Source organism: Coenobita brevimanus, chromosome 93 (genome assembly GCF_032717465.1).
Source record: "Coenobita brevimanus isolate Jiangsu-jjx chromosome 93, ASM3271746v2, whole genome shotgun sequence".
In the NCBI taxonomy this organism is placed as follows: Eukaryota; Metazoa; Arthropoda; class Malacostraca; order Decapoda; family Coenobitidae; genus Coenobita; species Coenobita brevimanus.
In genome coordinates, this window is record NC_137046.1 from 11,523,039 (window position 1) to 11,542,785 (window position 19,747).

Sequence of the window (19,747 nt, forward strand, 5' to 3'; positions counted from 1 at the left end):
TCTTCTAGATATTATTTTTTTTGCCAAATTTTCTCCCCTTTAAACTCTTGTCCTTCTATATGATCTTTAACTCTTCATGCATTTTTTTTTATCTACTAGCTTTTCTTCTAAGATAACCATGTTGATACCTCTTCTCTTGTTAGACATTGCTTTTGCAGGAGTCTGCCTATATAAACTTCACATTCTTAGCTTCACACAACTCACTTCCGACTGTGTAATACTGTATAGCGTCATTGCAGATGAAATCTCAGGGCTGTCCCGACCATATAGGGGCATATTTCGAGCAAACAATTTTGCTATAAATTCTCATTCTCTTTGCTTATGTTGTTTCTCTCCCGTGGACTCCTTAGCATCACAGTTCCTCTCCTTGGATTAACCACTTCAAACCAATGACATATTACATTTTATTCTTGCAACCTCAAGACGATTTTGTTCAGATCAGGAGATAATTTTGAACTAGAAGGCTTTAACTGAGACTTAAATAACCATTCCAAAACGAGAAATATCCCTTAGGTGCACAAAACCGGCTGCAGTTAGCAAAATAACACACACACACACACACACACACACACACACACACACACACACACACACACACACACACACACACACACACACACAATCACAGTTACGCCATCGGATGCAGAGGTTTAAGAAGGAGTTTGGAACCCTTCTTAGGCCGGATCGCAAATGAAGCTCTGTCGAAGGTAATTTCCTCATGACCCGCAGCCACGGCCAACTCTGCGGCCAGCACGAGTTTGGCCAGAGCGACCTTCACTTCCATCAGGGCGAACCTCCTTGCTGAAAGGAAGTATCATTATTATCATCATTATTATCATCATCATCATCATCGTGCTCGTCCTGATGGATCTGCATTGCTGGTGGGATAGATTATGATGTTAGGGCAATGTTATTAATACTCAATGAATGTAGGTGTGAGTTCCAAATATCTAATGGTTATTTATGGAACATTTGTTGTTTTAGATATGGTCAGGCTCCATCACATATTGTAGAGTACAGTCATCAGGGTGAGACATGTGCTGTCATCGTCACCCAGTAAATATCGTGAAGAATATTAGGAGTTTGTCCACATTTTCCTACGATATTCATATATATTCTGTCAAGGTGCATTTGTTATGCATTTATTACAACTCACAACCACCAAATAATTTAAAATTTAAATAGAATGAAAAATAACTACAGGAAGAAGAAGAAGAAGAAGAAGATGTAGAAAAGAAGAAGCTGTAGACGAAGAAGAAACTGTAGAAAAAAGGGGAATCTTAGAAGAAGAAGAAGAAGAAGAAGAATTACCCCGAAAATGGAACATCCTTACTGTAAACCGTCCGAAATCTGGTCTACCCGATCAGAGGGCAGTTGTGGTTCTGAAGTATTGTAGTGACGAATTCCCTAGAACATATTCTATTTACATGCGGTACTGTACATACCTGCTTGTAACTCACTGTTTATAGTATGGTTTCTCACAATTCTCTGAAACTTAAAAGTAATGTGCTTAGATATGACACGCTGAGACTAATCATTTGGGAGGACCTGAAGGTCAAAATTTTGATCTTATCTTCTGTCCTTAACCTTTGACTGGTTGCTCTGAAATTCAAGTGAAATTCCGATAACTCGGGCCCTGAGCTTTCGGCGCAGTGTTTCGTTCAGTGTGCCTCCACCAGGCTTTGCTCTACAACCTCTATAACAGGGATCATTGTGGGTTGAAATAAGACTAAAGATCAGCTAAGCTGACCCGAAATGACCTTGGCATTTGAACCCCTTGACCTTGATGACCTAATTAATTCATTGTCCCTTCATACTGTATCACTGACAAAAGTCTGGTCGGATCCATTGAGGGGTTTGGAGATATCGCGCCCACAAGGATAAACTAAGTCAGTCCAATACACACACACACACACACACACACACACACACACACACATATATATATATATATATATATATATATATATATATATATATATATATATGTTTCCACTGTGCATTGGCTTCACAGCCTGCTCCCAAGGCCCAGTAGTCCTCCTACATGCCATACACCTCCACATGTTACCGCTTCGGCGGTGACACCCACCGTCCATACTGAATACATGCTAAGGCTGTCTCATACAGGACTGGTGTACTGGCATTAGCAAGGGTATTTTTATGACATGTCTTGTGGTAGATCAGTAAAGTCTGCTTTTTGAAATTCAAATCCTTAAATTGTCCTTGTCCCAGCAGGGATTCAACTTGGATCTGTTAGGACTGCAGGCCACCTCTCTACCGATTCAACCTTTTGACTTAGCTGAACTAATCAGTTCATCTCCCATTGATTCTTTATCACTTTAACATCCTTCAAGGCGTTGAGGAGATATCACCCCCATACCCATATGACCTTGAACTTTGACAATTTTACCTGGCTGACCTAATCAGTTCATTGCCCCATGATGCTGTATTACTGACAAAAGTATGGTCTAAATCAATCGAAAGTTTAAGGAGATATAGCACCCACACCCATGTGCCCTTGACCTGGCTTACCTAAACAGTTCATCATCCCTTCATGCTGTATCACTCACAAATATTTCATCCCAATCCGTTGATGGATTCAGGAGATATCGTGCCAACACCCATGTGACTTTGAACTTTAGACCCTAGATGTTGCTGACATAAATAGGTCATTGTCTTATCATACTGTATCACTGAAAAAGTTTGGGTGAAATCCATCAAGCGGTTCATCAGATTACGACCATACCCGTGTGACCTTGACCTTGACCCCGTGAGCTCGCAAATCTAATAAGTTGATCGTCTTTTCATACTGTATCACTGACAAATGTTTGGTCGAAATCTGTCAAGTTCAAGAGATGTCGTGCCTACAGCCATATGACCTTGACCTTTGACTGCTTGATCTTGTGACATAATCATTTCATTGTTCAGTCATACTGTATTACCAACAAAAGTTTAGTTGAAATCCGTCAAGGGGTTCAAGAGATATCGCACCCAGAAGGATAAATTAAGTCGATCCTGAATTATGGGGGGTGAAGGGAAAGGGAGGCCAAGGATGAGATGGAGGGATGGAGTGGAGAGGTATATGACAGAGGGGTGTGTGAGCTGGGAGCAGGGCAGTGAAATGGCAGGGGACAGAGCGACAAGCAGACGATCTGTTTGCGGCCACCCCTTACGGGATTAAGGTGTCTGGCAATAGATAGATAGATAGATAGAACTTGACCCCTTGACCTAACATACTTAATCAGTTCATTGTCCCTTCATACTGTATCATTCGGAGAAGTTTTATCGAAATCTACTGAGGGGTTTAAGAGATATTGCGTCCACTCCCATATGACCTTGATCTTGACCCCATGTCCCTGCTGATCTAATCAGTTCATTGTCCCTTCATACCGTATCACTGACAAAAGTTTGGTCGAAATCCGTTGAGGTGTTCAGGGGATATCACGCCCACACTGATATGACCTATGACCTTACTGACCTAAGTGGTTCATCATTCTTTCATACTGTATTAGTGAAAAAGTTTCATTGAAATCCGGTAAGGGATTCAGGAGATATCGCTCCCTCAAACATAAATCAAGTCTAATACATGGGACCTTCACGTGTGACCCATTGACCTAGCTGACCTAATCAGTTTATCATCTCTTAATTCTATATCACTGACAAAATTTTGTTCTAAATCCGTTAAGGGGTTCAGGAGACATTGCACCCACGTCCAAGACCTACACCTTTGACCCCTTGACCTTGCTGACCCAATCAGTTCATCGTCCCTTCATACTGTATCACTGACAAAAATTCCATCAAAATCCATCTAGGGGTTCAGGTGATATCACACACACACCTATATGACCTTGACCTTGATGACCCAATCAGTTTGTCGTCTCTTCATACTGTATAACTGGCAAAAGTTTGGTCGAAATCCATGAAGGGGTTCAAGAGGTATTGCACCCACACCCTTACTACCTTGACCTTCATGACCTAATCATTAATTGTCTCTTCATACTGTATCACTGACAAAAGTATTGACGGTTGCAGGAGATATCGCGCGCACAAGGATAAACAAAGTTGACCCCATATGACTTTGACCTTTGACCTCATAACCTAACTGACCTATTAGTTCATCACCTCTCACTGCATCATTGACAACAGTTTGGAAGTCCGCCAATGGATTCAGGAGATATCACGTCCAAAATAAGGTTAAGGACACATGGACACAAGCACTCATGAACGCATGCATGAATGCACGCATGGACGGACAGACCAATCACTTCATGCTTCGTCCATTATAGGTGGACGGAGGCATAATTAATTAATCCTTACCTAACTCGTAAACCCATCTACCAAGATTGGTTCATAATACATGAAAAGTGTAAAAGGGCTTTCACACATTCAGGAGTCGGACTTAGAGTCATTGCGAATTGCTACACTTGAGACTCACTGCTCCCTACTCTTAACAATTCCTCTATAGCCCTGTGGACTCTCGGCACTGTCTCAGGGCTCCTCACGCACTCCTGACGTTTTTGACATGTTCAAAGTTTTTCAAGCACTGCTATGAATTTTCTTACCTCCTAGCACGTACCTAAGGAGTTCTTGACCACTCTTAGTGACTCTTAGCTACTGATAGCTCCTCTCAATGGATTCTTGTATCAAAAAACCTTTGCGAGTTGCTAAGAATCGTTGTGAGAGACTAAGAGTAGCTAGGAGTTGGTAAAAGTAGCAAGGAGTCTTCCAAGAGTTGGCAGGAGTTTCACAGGACTGCCCAAAAGTTTCGTTTCGTTTATGTTTATATATATATATATATATATATATATATATATATATATATATATATATATATATATATATATATATATATATATATATGTATATATATATGTGTATATATATATATATATATATATATATATATATATATATATATATATATATATATATATATATATATATATATATATATATATACCCCCTGGGGGTAGGGTTTTTTTTCAAGAATACTCCCCCAGTATCCCTGCTTGTCGTAAAAGGCGACTAAAAGGGTTGGCGGAGGGTTAGTGCCCCTCCCCGGAAAACAACTAACTAAAAAAACAAACAATAAGCCTCGGACAAGGACTGACCAAACGATGACGACCAAGGACCGGACAAAGGACATGGTAATTGGAACTTGGAATGTAAGGGGAGTGAATGATGAGGTGAAAGAGAGAGAAATTGTCCAGGTGCTTGAGGGTGCGAAAGTGGATGTATGTGGAATAACTGAAACAAAATGGAGAGGAGAAAGTGAGAGAATGGGAGTATGGATGGGGTATATGTGCAGGAGTAGGTGAGAATGAGAGGGCAAAGGAAGGAGTATGTATAGTTGTGACTAAAAGATGGAAGAGGAGCATAAGACAGTATGGATCGGTTGGGTCAAGGATTGTGTGGGTAAAGTTGAAAGTTGGAATACAAATGTGGGCGATTGTGTGTGTGTATGCACCAACGTAAGATCGTGCTAGAAGAGTGAGAGAAGAGTTCTGGACAAATGTAGAAGTGTGCATGGAAAAGTTTGGAAGGAATGAGAGAGTGTTTTTGATTGGTGATATGAATGGTAAAGTTGGGAATGTGAAGGTGGATGGAATAGTTGGTGAGTGGGGTGTGCCTGCTGAGATAGATGAGAATGGGAGTGCGTTAGTGGACATTTGTGCTGGGAGGGGGTTGGTGATAGCCAATACCCTCTTCAGGCATAAAATGATCCACAGGTATACATGGCGAGTGATGAGAAGGGTGGGTGGTGAACTGAATGAAAGGAAGGCAATGATTGACTATGTGTGTGTGGATGAAAGGATGCGAAGATGTGTAAAGGATGCAAGAGTGTATAGAGGTTGGGGGAGTGGACTTTCTGACCACTACTTGGTGGTGGCCAGAATTAGAATGCAAGTAAGATGGAGGAATAGAAGAAGGGAAAGACGAGAGGAAGGATTAGTTGCAAGGAGAGTGGAAAGGTTACAAGAGGATGAGAAAAAGGCAGAGTATAAGAGAGAAGTGGAGGAACGATTGGGCAAATATGAATTGGAGCAGATGGGAGACGTGGAAGGTGTGTGTAAGATATTTACAGAAGAAATATGTGCAGCATGTGATGTAGTGTGTGGAAGGAAGAGAAGACGGAGGGGGGTGCAAGGAACAGCGTGGTGGACTGAAGAGGTGAAACAGGCTGTGGCACAAAAGAAGAAAGCATACAATGAATGGATGAGAAATAGGGGCGTGGAAGAAGTTGAGAGGTGGAAGAGAGAGTTATATGTGGAAAGAAATAGAGAGGTGAAAAGATTAGTAAGAGAGAGTAAGAAGAGAGTGGATGAGGAATTTGGAAGGAATTTGAGTGTAATGTGGAGGGACTGTAAGAAAATGTTCTGGAGAGAGGTGAAAAGAGTAAGACATGGTGGAAGTGAAGTTAGCAGGGGAGTGAAAGATAAAAATAGTAGATTATTAGTGGAGAAGGGAGAAAAAGTGAGCAGACGGAGAGAACACTTTAAGGAATTGTTGAACGTAGAGGATGGAAGTAATGCGAGTATAAGTGGCTGGGGAATGGCTGGGAGAAGGAAGGAGGTGAGAAGACAGGAAGAAATCAGTAGGATAGAAGTTGTGGAAGCAATGAAGAAAGTTAAATCGGGAAAAGCCCAAGGAATTGATGGAGTGTGTGGTGAAATGCTGAAGCATGGGGGAGAGATAGTAGTAGAATGGATGTGGAAGATTTGCAGATTGCCTGGGAGGAAGGTAGAGTCCCGGGGGATTGGAAGTCAGGTATAATTATTCCCTTGTACAAAGGAAGGGGAAAAAGAAGTGTGTGGTAATCATAGGGGCATTTGTCTTCTTAGTATAATAGGAAAAGTGTATGGTAGGATACTTATAGATAGAGTTAGAGAAAGAACAGAGAAATTAGTTGGAGAAGAACAGGGAGGCTTTAGGAAGGGAAGAGGTTGTGTAGATCAGATATTCATTCTTAGATCTTTAGTGGAAAAGTTTCTAGAGAAGGGAAAGAAGTTGTATGCGGCTTTCATGGATTTGGAGAAAGCATATGACAGGGTGGAAAGACAAGGACTGTGGAAAGTGTTAAGAATATATGGAGTACATGGGGAGTTGTTGAATGCTGTGAAGAGTATGTACGATGGTGCGAAGGCTGCAGTGCGTGTGGATGGTGAACTAAGTGAATTTTTCTCTTTGAAAGGTGGTTTGAAAGAGGGATGTGTCATGTCTCCATGGTTGTTCAATCTGTACATGGATGGGGTAATAAACGAGGTACAAGGTAGGGTAGTGGATGTTGGAGTGGCCCTGGTGAGAGAGGATAGTGTCTGGAAACTCCCTGTACTGTTGTTTGTAGATGATACTGTGTTGTTGAGTGAAGACGAAGGGGAGCTGCAAGGCTTGGTGGATGAGTTTGAGAGAGTGTGTAAGAAACGGAATCTAAAGGTGAATGTAGGGAAGAGTAAAGTGATGGTCTTTGAGAGAGGTGAAGTTAGTGAATGTACAGCGACGTTGGATGGTGAGGAATTGGAAAATGTGAGTACGTTTAAGTACTTGGGTAGTGTGATGAGTAAGGATGGAGGTTTGGAGGGTGAAGTGCTTGAAAGGGTACAGCAGGGAAGAAAGGTTGCTGGTTCTTTGAAAGCAGTCATAAGAAACAGGGAAGTGAGCATGGAAGTGAAAAAGTTACTACATGACAGTATTGTGAAACCAACTCTAACGTACGGAAGTGAAGCTTGGACATTGTTGGAAGGACACAAGTCAAGAGTGAGAGGAATGGAAATAAGTTATTTAAGAGGAGCATGTGGAGTCACGTGGAGAGACAGGCTGACGAATGAGGATATAAAGGAGCTTTGTCGTGTTGATGTGGATGTGATAGGAAGCGTTATGAGGAACACACTGAGGTGGTTTGGCCATGTGGAGAGGATGGAGGGTGAAAGACTGACGAAGAGAGTGTATGTGAGTGAGGTGGAGGGGGGGAAGAGGGAGGGGGAGGCCGAGGATGAGATGGAGGGATGGGGTGGAGAGGTATATGAGAGAGGGGGGTGTGAGTTGGGAGCAGGGCAGTGAAATGGCGGGGGACAGGGTGACTTGGAGACGATTTGTTTGTGGCCACCCCAAACGGGCTTGAGGTGTCTGGCAATATATATATATATATATATAAACAGTGCCTTCAGCTACTCTGCGATGATGGCCTCGCAGGTCTCGGGAATGATAAGTGAGATGGTATTGTGGGCCACTATGAAGCCATATGAAAGGGTTTTGTAGCTATCTCCAGTTGCCAGATAGCATAGAATGATGGCCAACCTCAGCCCAGGTGACAATGACTTCCACCAAAAGGTGTCCTGCTTCTCAATATGGGAACCAACCCTTTCCAGCAGTTCCATGAACATGTCATCATCCACTCGAAGAAAGTTCCAGAAGCTATGGGAGTCCTCTAATTTTAACTCTTCAATAAGTTTCTCGTACTGGCCGGACACAGGACGTCGTAGCAGCCATGATCTGCTCCAAAGGGTTCTTCTCTTTCACTTCCTTTTCGTCTTCTCAAGTAACAGCGAACATATTGCCACATTGATTTCGGTCGCTTCACGTGCCAAATCCACCTGCAGCTTCAGTAGCTTCAATTCTCGGGCGCCTCCGGCCATGGTCGTTGAGGATACACATGTGTGTGCTGAATAAAAGCTCGCTGTTGAATGAGTGGTCCACCTCCATCACATCCTTTGCATATGTTTTTTTTCGTCCAACACTCCTGAAGGACTCACATCAAATTCTTGATGGTCGTAGCGCACTCTAGTGTGGGTATTAGCTACTCTTAGCTACTGTTAGCTACTTAGCTACTCTTAGACCTTTACAGACCATTTGGTTCGGCAATGTGCAGTGACTCTTAGCTACTCACAGCGCCGCCCTAGGGAACACATAGCAATGCTTAAGTTACGCGTAGTTACTTGTTGCGCTCACCTGGTGCACTCCTAGATTGCTGGATTCGTGGCTAAAATGACAATAATCAGCGAGGAGTTTGAACTCTTGGCGACTCTTCATCTGACTCCTGAATGTGTGAAAGCCATTTAAGCTGGCCGTACCCAATAACCGTTGCCTTTGTTCTATTGTACTGAAAACAAGAGTAATTTACCCTCGTTTAAAAACATCCCCTTTCACAAACTATGATCCAAAACAAGTCCGACCTGCTTGAGTTAAATGGTCGAATATTTGCCTTTGTCATGTGACCTTTGTGTTCGACCGATAGTTTTCAAAGAAGAATCACTTTGCTCTTTCTCATCCATGAATTCTTCCACTAAGTTCGGTTGCAATCGTATCAAAACTGTGAATTGGCCTTGCCTTTGATCTATGACCTATTACCTTTTTACGACAAAGTTAATCATCTATTCCTCTGATAGCCCTGTCATTTTGAGAAATCTGGTGCAAATCCATCCAAGTGTTATATATATATATATATATATATATATATATATATATATATATATATATATATATATATATATATATATAATCTTGATAAGAACCAGACAGACAAAATGATCAGTAGAGAACCCTGACCAAACACAAGAGCCCATCCCGTTGCTTGTGCGCTTGTAAAGATGACATTACAAAGTTATTGCTGATAGTAACTATCTTGTGGACTTGTTTAGCATGGAAATTAGCTAACATAATTTAGCAGTAAAAACAACGTTATTGCTGATAGTAACTATGTGGTGGACTTATTTAGCATGGAAATTAGCTAACAATTTAGCAGTAAAAACTACAGTACGGTAATAATAAAGGCTTAGGAAATAAATTTATTCCAAGAGTCTGGCCGGCCCGAGAATCGAGCTCAGGTTTATTTGGCACAGTTCTTTTTTTTTTTTTTTTTTTTTTTTTTAATGTGTCCGACTCTGGGTATAGGCTTCACAGCGTGCTCTCAAGGCCCGGTAGTCCTCCTACATATCATACACCTCTCTACCTGTCACCACTTCGGCGCTGACACCCACCGTCCATATTTAATACATGCTAGGGCTGTCTCATTGAGGACAGGTGTATTGGTATTAGCGAGAGTATTTTACGACACGTCGGCGGGTCTTCTGGTAGATCAGTAAAGTCTAATTTTATCAAATTCAAATCCTTAAACTGTTCCATGCCCCAGCGGGGATCTGAACCAAGGTCTGATTGGAGTGCAGGCCCCCTCTCTACCGATTGAGCCACCGCCTTCCCATAGAACCAGTGCAGTTCTTCCGTCCCATTAAAGAAACATAAAACCGTGACACAGAGTCTTTTGTTTCCTGGTAGATATAAAAATAAATTTGGATTAAGTTAGGCTGAACCAGCATAGGTTAGGTTTAGTTACATTAGATTAGGGTAGGGTGAACAAGGTTGACTTAGGTTAGGGTGAACTTGATTAGGTTAGATAGGATTGAACTATGTTAGATTAGATTGAACTAGGCAATATTAGGTTAGGTTGAACTAGGTCGAGTTAGATTACGCTGAACTAAATTAGACGAGGTTAGGCTGAACTAGGTTAAATTGGGTGTGGTTGAACTAGGTTAATTTCAGATTCCGTGATGTTAGGTATGAAGAAAAAACAGAGCATATATCATCTTACCAGTGTAGTTTCTGGGTCCCATTTCAACTGACATATGTGTCTCGTAATTTATAGTGATCTTGTTTGCTATAGATTAGATTAGGTTAGCTTAAGTCAAATAAGTTAAGATAAGGCAAGGTAACGTAAGGTTAAGTTAGGACTGGTTAGGTTAGATTTGGTTTATGCTCTGGTGAGGTTAGGTTAGTTAGGGTATTAGTATACAAAAAACACGTGTCAGGTTATCAACATAATGCTCAGGCTCAATTCCAAAAGGCATGTGTATAAAATGTGCTTCATGTTGACCTTATTTGCCGGTTAAGTTTGGTGAGGTCAGGTTTCAGGATAAGTTTGTTTCTTTTAGGTTAGGTTACGACAGACGAAGGTGGATCAGATTAAGATCATGTTAGGTTAGGTACCAGAAAACCGAAAACACATGCCACATTAGAAAGTACTTGATGTTGACCTTCTTTGCTGCTAAGTAGGTTAGCTTAGGTTAACTAAGGTTAGCTACGGTTGGTTACATTAGGTTTTAGGTTAGGAGAGTCATCTTAGGGAGGTTTGGTTAGATTTGGTTAGGTTGTTATTTTTTTTAAGCGAGGAAGAAGTAACCAAAGGCTGAGCCCGCATTAACGTTCCTTCCAAGAAAGAAACAAAAACAATACAAAAGAGAGCCAAATTCAAGATCCATTCATTTCGAGATGCCTGGACACACTGCGTTTGAAAGACTGGAGATCATGGGAAGTAGGAAATACTAATAGAGGGAGACAGTTCCAGAGATGACCTGTTGCATAAATTAAGGACCGAGAGTAACGGTTAACTCTTGCATTAGAGAGTTGGACAGCAAAGGGATGAGAGTTTGTTGCTAGATGGATGCTATGCGCCCATCGTAGAGGTGGAAGGATGCAAGTAGACAGTTCAGAGGAGAAGTGACCATTGAAGTAACGACAGGAAAGAGATAAAGAGGCAACAGTGTGGCGAAGAGACAAAGGTTGAAGGAAGCCAGTAAGAGGAGGAGAGTTGATGAGACGAATAGCATTTGACTCCACCCTATTGGGAAGAGCTGTATGTGGGAAGCCTCCCCACACATGAGAGTTGTACTCTAAATAGTGGCGAATAAAACCCGTGTATAAACTCAACAACTGTGCAAGAGTAAAGAAGGCACGGAGTTGGCTTAGCTCACCTAATCTCATGGAAGCAGATTTTACAAGAGATGCAATATGATTTTTCCAAGGTAAGTCCCGTGTGAATGAAACCCCAAGCTTGTTCAAGGATGATGCAGGATTGAGCTGGATATTATTAAACATTAGTGGGTACTCCTGTGGAGGATTTTGACGGGTTGATAGGTGTAAAAACTGAGTCTTTGATACATTAAAAACAAGATTATTTTTACCCCAGTCAGAGATATGAGCCAAGTCAGACATTGGGTGTGCCATAGCCTCATCCCTTGTTTGCTGAAGTAACTGCTGAGGTGGACGTTGCGGGAACCGAATGGAAAGGTGAAGGGTGGAATCATCAGTGTACGAGTGGATAGGGTTAGATGTACAGCTTAGAAGATCATTGATGAATAAAAGGAAGAGAGTTGGTGATAGGACAGAGCCCTGAGAAACACCACTGTTAATAGATCTAGGAGAAGAACGATAGCCATCTACAACAGCGGCTATAGACCGACCGGAAAGGAAGCTATAGATGAAGTCATAGATAGAACGATAGAAACTGTAAGAGGGCAGTTTGGAAATTCAAGATTTATGCCAGACTCGATTGAAACCCTGTGAGATGTCAAGTGCAATGGCAAGCATTCACCAAAGTCCCAAAAGGAGGATGACAAGGAATCTGAAACGTAGGTGAGAAGATCGCCAGTGTAGCGTCCCTGACGGAACCCATACTGACGATCGGAAAGAAGGTTGTAATAGGAAAGATGCTTTAAAATTTTTCTGTTAAGAATGGACTCAAAAACTTTTGAAACACAGGATGTTAAGGCAATTGAATCATAGTTAGAGGGTTGGGAACGGTCACCCTTCATTGGGACCTGCTGAATGAGAGCAAACTTCCAGGAAGAAGGAAAGGTACAAGTAGAAAGCCATAGGCAAAAATGTTTCCCTAGGCAGGGTGTAAGCACAGAGCACAGTTCTTGAGGACAACAGGAGGGACCCTATCAGGCATATATGCCTTGTTAGTATTGAGGCCAGTAATGGTAGAAAATACATCAGCTGAAGAAATTTTAATGTCAGCCATGAGGAAGTCAGGGGGGGGGGAAGGGAGGGAGGAACAGCACCAGAATCGTCTAAGGTGGAATTGGAGGAGAAACTCTGAGCAAACAGATTTTCTTTATCAGTAGAAGAAATAGCTACAGAACCATTAGAGTGGAAAAGAGGAGGAAAGGGTGATGAGGCTACAGACCCATCAGAGTAGACATGATGAGGTAAAGTTGTTAGAAAGGTTTTTGGCAACGTGCCAGAAGGAGTGGGAAGAATTCGAGTTGGAGAGTTGAGAGCATTTAGTATGGATGAAATTATTTTTAGCAGAGCAAAGAACAGACTTTGCACGATTCCAGGGAGAAACATAAAAAAGATGTGATTCAGGGGTGGGTTGGCTCTGGTACCTTTTATAGGCCCTCTCCTTTTTGTGGATAGCATTAGAACAAGTATGATTAAACCAAGGCTTTCTTGCATTAGTTAGAGGATAAGAGAAAGGAATGCATGTTTCCATGCCGGAGAGATTAAACTCCGTAATGCACAAGGCACACCCAGATGGCTCCCGGCCATGGAAGCAATAACCATTCCAAGGAAAATCAAAGAAGTACTGCCTGAGGGCCTCCCAATCCGCAGCTCCAAAGTGCCACAGACAAAGTTTCTTTGGAGGGTTGACAGGCTGTACCCGAGTGATAGGACAGGTTAAAGTAACAAGTTTATGAAAGGAGAAGCCCAATGGAAAGAAAACATAAACAGTGTAAGTAGAAGGATTAGTTGTAAGGAAGAGGTCAAGTATGTTGGAGCTCTCTCCAAGGCAGTCAGGGATACGAGTAGGGTGCTGTACAAGCTGCTCTAGGTTATTAAGGATGGAAAAGATGAAGGCTTGTTCACCAGGTGGATCAATGAAAGGAGAGGAGAGCCAAAGGTGGTGGTGAACATTGAAATCTCCTAGAATGGAGATTTCAGAGAAAAGAGAAATGGATTGAATGTGTTCCGTCATAGAAGTAAGACAGTCAAATAATTTCTCATAGTCAGTAGATTTAGAAGATAAGTAAACAGTGCAGATATACAGTATTTAGTCAGAGAATGACAGGAAAGCCGAAGCCAGAGAGTAGAGATTTCAAAAGAATCAAGTTCAGGAACACAAGAGCAAGATAGGTCGTTTTGTACATATACATAACATCCATTTTTGGCTTTGAAATGAGTATAGAAAACGTAGGAGGATACAGAGATGGGTTTGCTGTCAGTTGTCTCAGACAGCTGAGTCTCAGTAAAGAATAGAAGATGAGGTTTAGAAAAGGAGAGGTGGTGTTCAACAGACAGAAAGATGTTCCAAAAATGAAGAAAAAGTGAGTCAGACAGTGGATCCAGGCAGCTCAAAGAATCGTCACTGAGAGAGGGGCGGATGGTGGGGGCATTTATGGTTCCCCCCCCCCCGGGACTCCGAGGCATTGTTGTAGTGCGCCATTTTTCTTTTATTTGATTTTGAAAAAGAAGTGTAGTGTGTACTGTGCATGTAGTTTAGTGCTGATAGAGAAACTTGTATTGGAGGGCATGTTGGCCTACTCTCTGTGTTACTGAAACACTGAAAAAGTTTAGGGGATGGTCAGGAACTAGTCCTGAGGGCTGATGAAACGGTAGCTCCAGCTCTCCCTGTCATCAGCTTTCCATCCACCTTGAGAGTACTGCCCTGCTCGACTGGTGCTACAATCTACTCCACCCATTATTAGATTACATTAGGTTAGGAATCAGAAAAGGAAAAATACATGTGACGTTACCAAGACAATTCCTGGGTCCTGCTCCAAAGGGCAGATGAGTGAAGGGCTTGATGTTGGCCTTGTTCTCGGGCATGAAGCGATCTGGACGGAACTTGTCAGGCTGGGGCCAGTAGCGGGGGTCGTGGTGGATACACCAGATAGGGAACTGTATCAAGTCCCCTGGCCTTAGCACCACTTCTGTCCCGGACACTCTAGCAAATCAAATGAACAATGTTAGAGGGAATAGAACACCTGAGTTTTCTCGGCCATGAACGGGTTAATGGGGTGCCATTGGTAACAATCATAGTCTCTCCTGACTCACTGTCAGATGAATAAAGTCGTCTGACGTAGCTGGAGTTCAAGCCTAGAGTTGTCTTTAATAAGAGTTAATACTCGTTTTTACTCTAACGTCGCTTAAAATTGCCATCTATTCATCTTGAAAGCTGAGTTGCAACACTAGATTAACACTAGAATATGATGCCAATCACAAAGAAGTGCTTTGGAAAGTATGTAGAATCATAATATTATCTTATTCTGCCAGTGAGCTACATGACACAAGCTGCAAAAAGGACGAGAAATTTGGCTAAGATGAGGTGAAAAGAATGCAGTAACACAAGAAATTATCGGAAAAACACATTTTGTTACATAAAATCCAGACGATAATGTAAGGTATTTGTGGTCTATTAATTTTCCACATGGAGGATAGGACATCCAACGAAACTATCCGAAGTCGCAAATATACTGTACAAGAACAAACAATTTCCTACTAGAGCTGAAAACTCTATTCAAGCCTAAATCATTCTAACAACATTGCCACAGTTTTAAAGGAAAAACTTATATGTCTGTTGTGTGGGTTTTCAAGCTGTAGACACGCCCAGAATCGCATGGCTGGCTTCTTGGGACGTGGCCAGGCACGAGTCAGAGATTTGTTCAACCAGTCCTCAGGTCTAAATATTATCAGACTACGGATTGTTAAAAAAAAAAAAAAAAAAAAAAAAAAAGCGACCTGAAATTTGCTATGGCACAGTTGCAGTACGACAGAGAAGACGTAATGTTTTAATTTGTGTATCACCCATTTCGCGTCCTGCTACAAATTATGCGAATTAAACAATATTTACACTAGATTAAGACTATTTCTTGTCTAACTCATATTAGTATTAAGGTCCCTCAAAGTATAGGACGGCATACTACACAACTCTTTATATACTGTATATTACATAACATTCTTATCGTTTCCTGTTGCTCGATATATATTAACGGTGAACATTTATGATCTACTATTCTAATTCACTGATTCGATGCATCAAGGAGTATTGGTGAAAATTATACAAGATGGTTTCCCCTAATTCTGGCCTGAATGAAAGGGGCAACCCACCCGATCCCTGGGAATATGGGAACTGTTCATCTCATTATCTAGTAAGGACAGTACAATCTAAACAGTCAATAAAGTGCTCCATTGATCTTGGATCTGATATACATTTAGTTTTAGTGTCAAAGGAATCACATACAAATCTAAGGGGGGGGGGGAGTAGATCAGGTTCCCTTTCATTGTCAGCCTAAATCCTGACGCTCCCACTTCCGGAATACATGCAGCCATCAAATGAGGTTTGGACCTATATAATGTCAGGGCCTGAATCCTGGTACGGGCTGCTGGCGCAAAAAGGAGAAGGCAATCATCGGGACCCGGTGTTTTATCAAACTTAAGTTAACTGATCAGAAACATTACATCTCTCTTCTGATCAAAAAGGTCACTAACTGTACTACCTTGTTCTATGTGTACGAAAGAAGACAAAGGAACTGAACATGAATTTTCTTCTATAAATAATGATGCAAAGCATTATGAACGTTAGCCATCTTAGTTTCGTCATTTCCATGCTCTGTACTTTCTAAAACTAACAAGCCTGTTGTTGGTGCTTTAATGCCTTCTTGCTTCAGATGAAACTAAATATTTCCTTCGGTTTTTATTTAAAGATGATACCTATATGTACTTCGATTTTTTCTTTAATTAATTGTTAGCATTACGACGATATATATATATATATATATATATATATATATATATATATATATATATATATATATATATATATATATATATATATCTAGGCTGCTTCCCCAAGGAAAGGTTATATATATATATATATATATATATATATATATATATATATATATATATATATATATATATATATATATAAAACCAAATTATGGCGCCTGGTGGTTTAGTAGGAATTTAAAGCGCTCCAGTTGGATTGAGCCGGTGCAGGTTTATTTCCAAGAGGTGGTTGGGGTTTATTGCTCACGTGATGCCACACATGGATGAGTGAGGCTGGTCACTCTCATCTTAAATGTCAGGACCAACTTACCAAGCCCGGGGTACCTATGCTCCTCATGGGGCAATATATAAAACAAGTTGTACAGTACATATATATCTATACCTACTGTATATCTATCTATCTGTTTATCTATCTATATATCTATATGTATGTATGTATGTATGTATGTATCTATAGATAGATAGATAGATAGATATAGATATATATAGATAGATAGATAGATAGTTAGATAGGGGAGAGGGTGATAATATGGACCATTTTTTTGTTTCAGGCGAAAACACCAATTTTAAAGGCAAAAACTGCATCAATAACCATCAGAAGTATTGACAAATTTTATCCTTATAACTCATTTAGAGTTATAATGAGCAAGATTAAACCATTCAAATGCCACAACTTTTTTTTTAAACACCTCCAAAAGAGTGGGTCTTGGAAAATGGGGTTGTAATATGAAACTAGTGGGTGGTAATATGAAACAATTTTGAAAATAACAAAAAATAGTACTTCTTTTTGTTAATACATAAATAAAAATTTTACAGTGAAAATGTATGTTTAAGAACAGAAGTCACAAATGAAAATATCATTTTCACACCCACTACACAAGACATGGGCCCATCCCTGGCACACTACACAGTGAACCCATAGTTCTCCTGATATGGACTTTGTGATTTTTTCTACATAAAAAAGACAGTCTGCATCATCTCTTCCAGGATTTGCTTCTCCCACAATTTCTTCTAGCGAGTTTGAACTTCCACAAGACACACTAATTCCCTCTTCTTCTTCTTCAACAGAACTTTCTTCCTCATGTCTGTCTTCTTGAAAAAAAAAAAAAAAGTTTCTATTGTACTTTTCGCACTTCTTCCTCCACCTCCTTCTTTCTTTTCTGTGTAGGCCTGTTTGACAGATACCTTCAGAAAAGAAAGGAATGATGGTAATATGGAACAAGGTAAAAGGAATGATGGTAATATGGAACAAGGTAAAAGGAATGGTGGTAATATGGAACACGCTGTTCCATAATACCACCCAACACCAGTTTTAAAATGAATTAGCAGAAATTCTAGACTAGAATTTTTTTCCAGAAAACTAACTATGCCATTGTAACAGGTGATCTTATGACTGATATATATATATATATATATATGAACTGGATATACAAGGGATGGATCCAGGGGAGGATTGGGGATGCATCCTCTTCACCGGCCAGAGAGAGAGAGAGAGAGAAAGAGAGAGACGTGGTGGATGCAGTTGAGGGTCACTTGTGGAAAAAAAAAAAAAAAAAAAAAAAAAAAAAACGCTACTGTCCTGGAGAGATGCAGATGAAAGGAGGGATCCAGATTACGGTCCTTACACTAATGCACAAAATCTGGCCCTTGATCGCAGCTCGTCAGAGAGGTCGAAATAATGTACACTGGATCAACAAAGTATCAGTGCACATTTGGCCCGAAACAATTTAACGCACGGACGATGGACTCTAGAAATATCTGATATTTTTTTTTCCCTTGATGTCGAACATGTTTACTTACATATGTCATAGATATGTTTCTTGTGACAATTTATTGTTGATATTGTTGCTGGATGCATATTCACATGATAATCAGTTAAATTTCCAAGGACTACACAAAGCATATTGATCATTTCGGATATCATTGTACCCCTCCTGTGCGATAATTTTTTGATCCAGTGTACCTGCTGATAATGCAGTTGATTATTTCAGGCGAGCTGTATGGTACCCCTACCTGGATACAGTAACTGAAGGTATTCAGAGTTGCTTTACATCTCGCGGCTTTCTTGTCAGCATGGTGGTGAATTTCATTCCAGCACGGTTGCCACATTATCAATGGAATGATGTAAAGAACAGCGTGCAGCTGTACAACACCGTGCTGGCTAAGCCAGATGAAAAATGCAGAGGCGTTGCGCATAGAAAGTGTCCAACGCGCCACTTTTAGGAATCGCCAGAAAACACAAAGTTCGGCAACATGAATATGATTGTACCTTAGTTACTTTAAGAGCTTGCACGTTCATTTATTTTGTTGTTGTTTTGAAGCTTGAAATGCATACTTTTTGAAAATGGAAATGCTTTAGTACTTTTTTAGGACAGTAATTTATGTTACTGTTGCGTAATAAACATATAAATACTTAAAAATTAATAAACTCCAATTTGTTCCCAGCTGCTATTATCGAATTTTGAGTGCATTTTTCCGACGCAGTATTGATTCGTAAATGGTGGTACATGTTCATATGCGTAATAATATGGTTTTAAAACATATCAATAATAATAATAATATTAATAATCAGAGTAGTAACACAGTGATCGTGTTATTATCCCTCATTTTGTCCCATTCTCCCTCTGTTCCTGTCAGTCCATTCATCATTAATGTCCTCACAGTCACTTTGTATTCAACATAAACACAATAATAATAAAGGCAATACTAGTCTTATAATAATAATAATGATAATATTAAGCTTTATGTGAATAGGAACATTAGAGTCCTGTTGTTAATGTCATTTATTCTCTCGCATTCTCCCTCTGTCTGCGTGTACTCAACAAAAATTTTACTAAAGCCAACATTTACTCAGACTATATATATATATATATATATATATATATATATATATATATATATATATATATATATATATATATATATATATATATCATTGAATTTTATGTCGCCCCATCAGGAGTGTAGAAGCCAGGGGGGCTAGGGAGGTTGGTCCTAACATTTAAGATGAGAGTGACCAGCCTTACTCATCCCTGAGTGGAATTACGTGAGCAATAAACCCCAACAATCCCTTGGATATAAACCTTCACCAGCTCAATCCTACTGGAGCTCCGAAATTACCCACTAAACCACCAGGCGCCAAAATTTGGTTATATGGTTACCACCCAGCATAGTAAACGGTCTC

General features: G+C 40.5%; 1 protein-coding gene across 1 annotated transcript in view; it reads right to left on the bottom strand.

Moving 5' to 3' along the window:
• Window positions 1–628: 628 nt before the first annotated feature.
• The window catches only part of LOC145412360 (cytochrome P450 3A6-like), a 174,986-nt gene continuing 155,867 nt past the window's right edge, over window positions 629–19,747 (bottom strand). The window contains exons 7-8 of the mRNA XM_080282248.1: window positions 14,529–14,719; window positions 629–801 (exon numbers count right to left, since the gene is read on the bottom strand). Of these exons, the coding sequence (XP_080138374.1) occupies window positions 629–801; window positions 14,529–14,719 (364 nt within the window). The remainder of the gene's footprint in view (window positions 802–14,528; window positions 14,720–19,747) is intronic.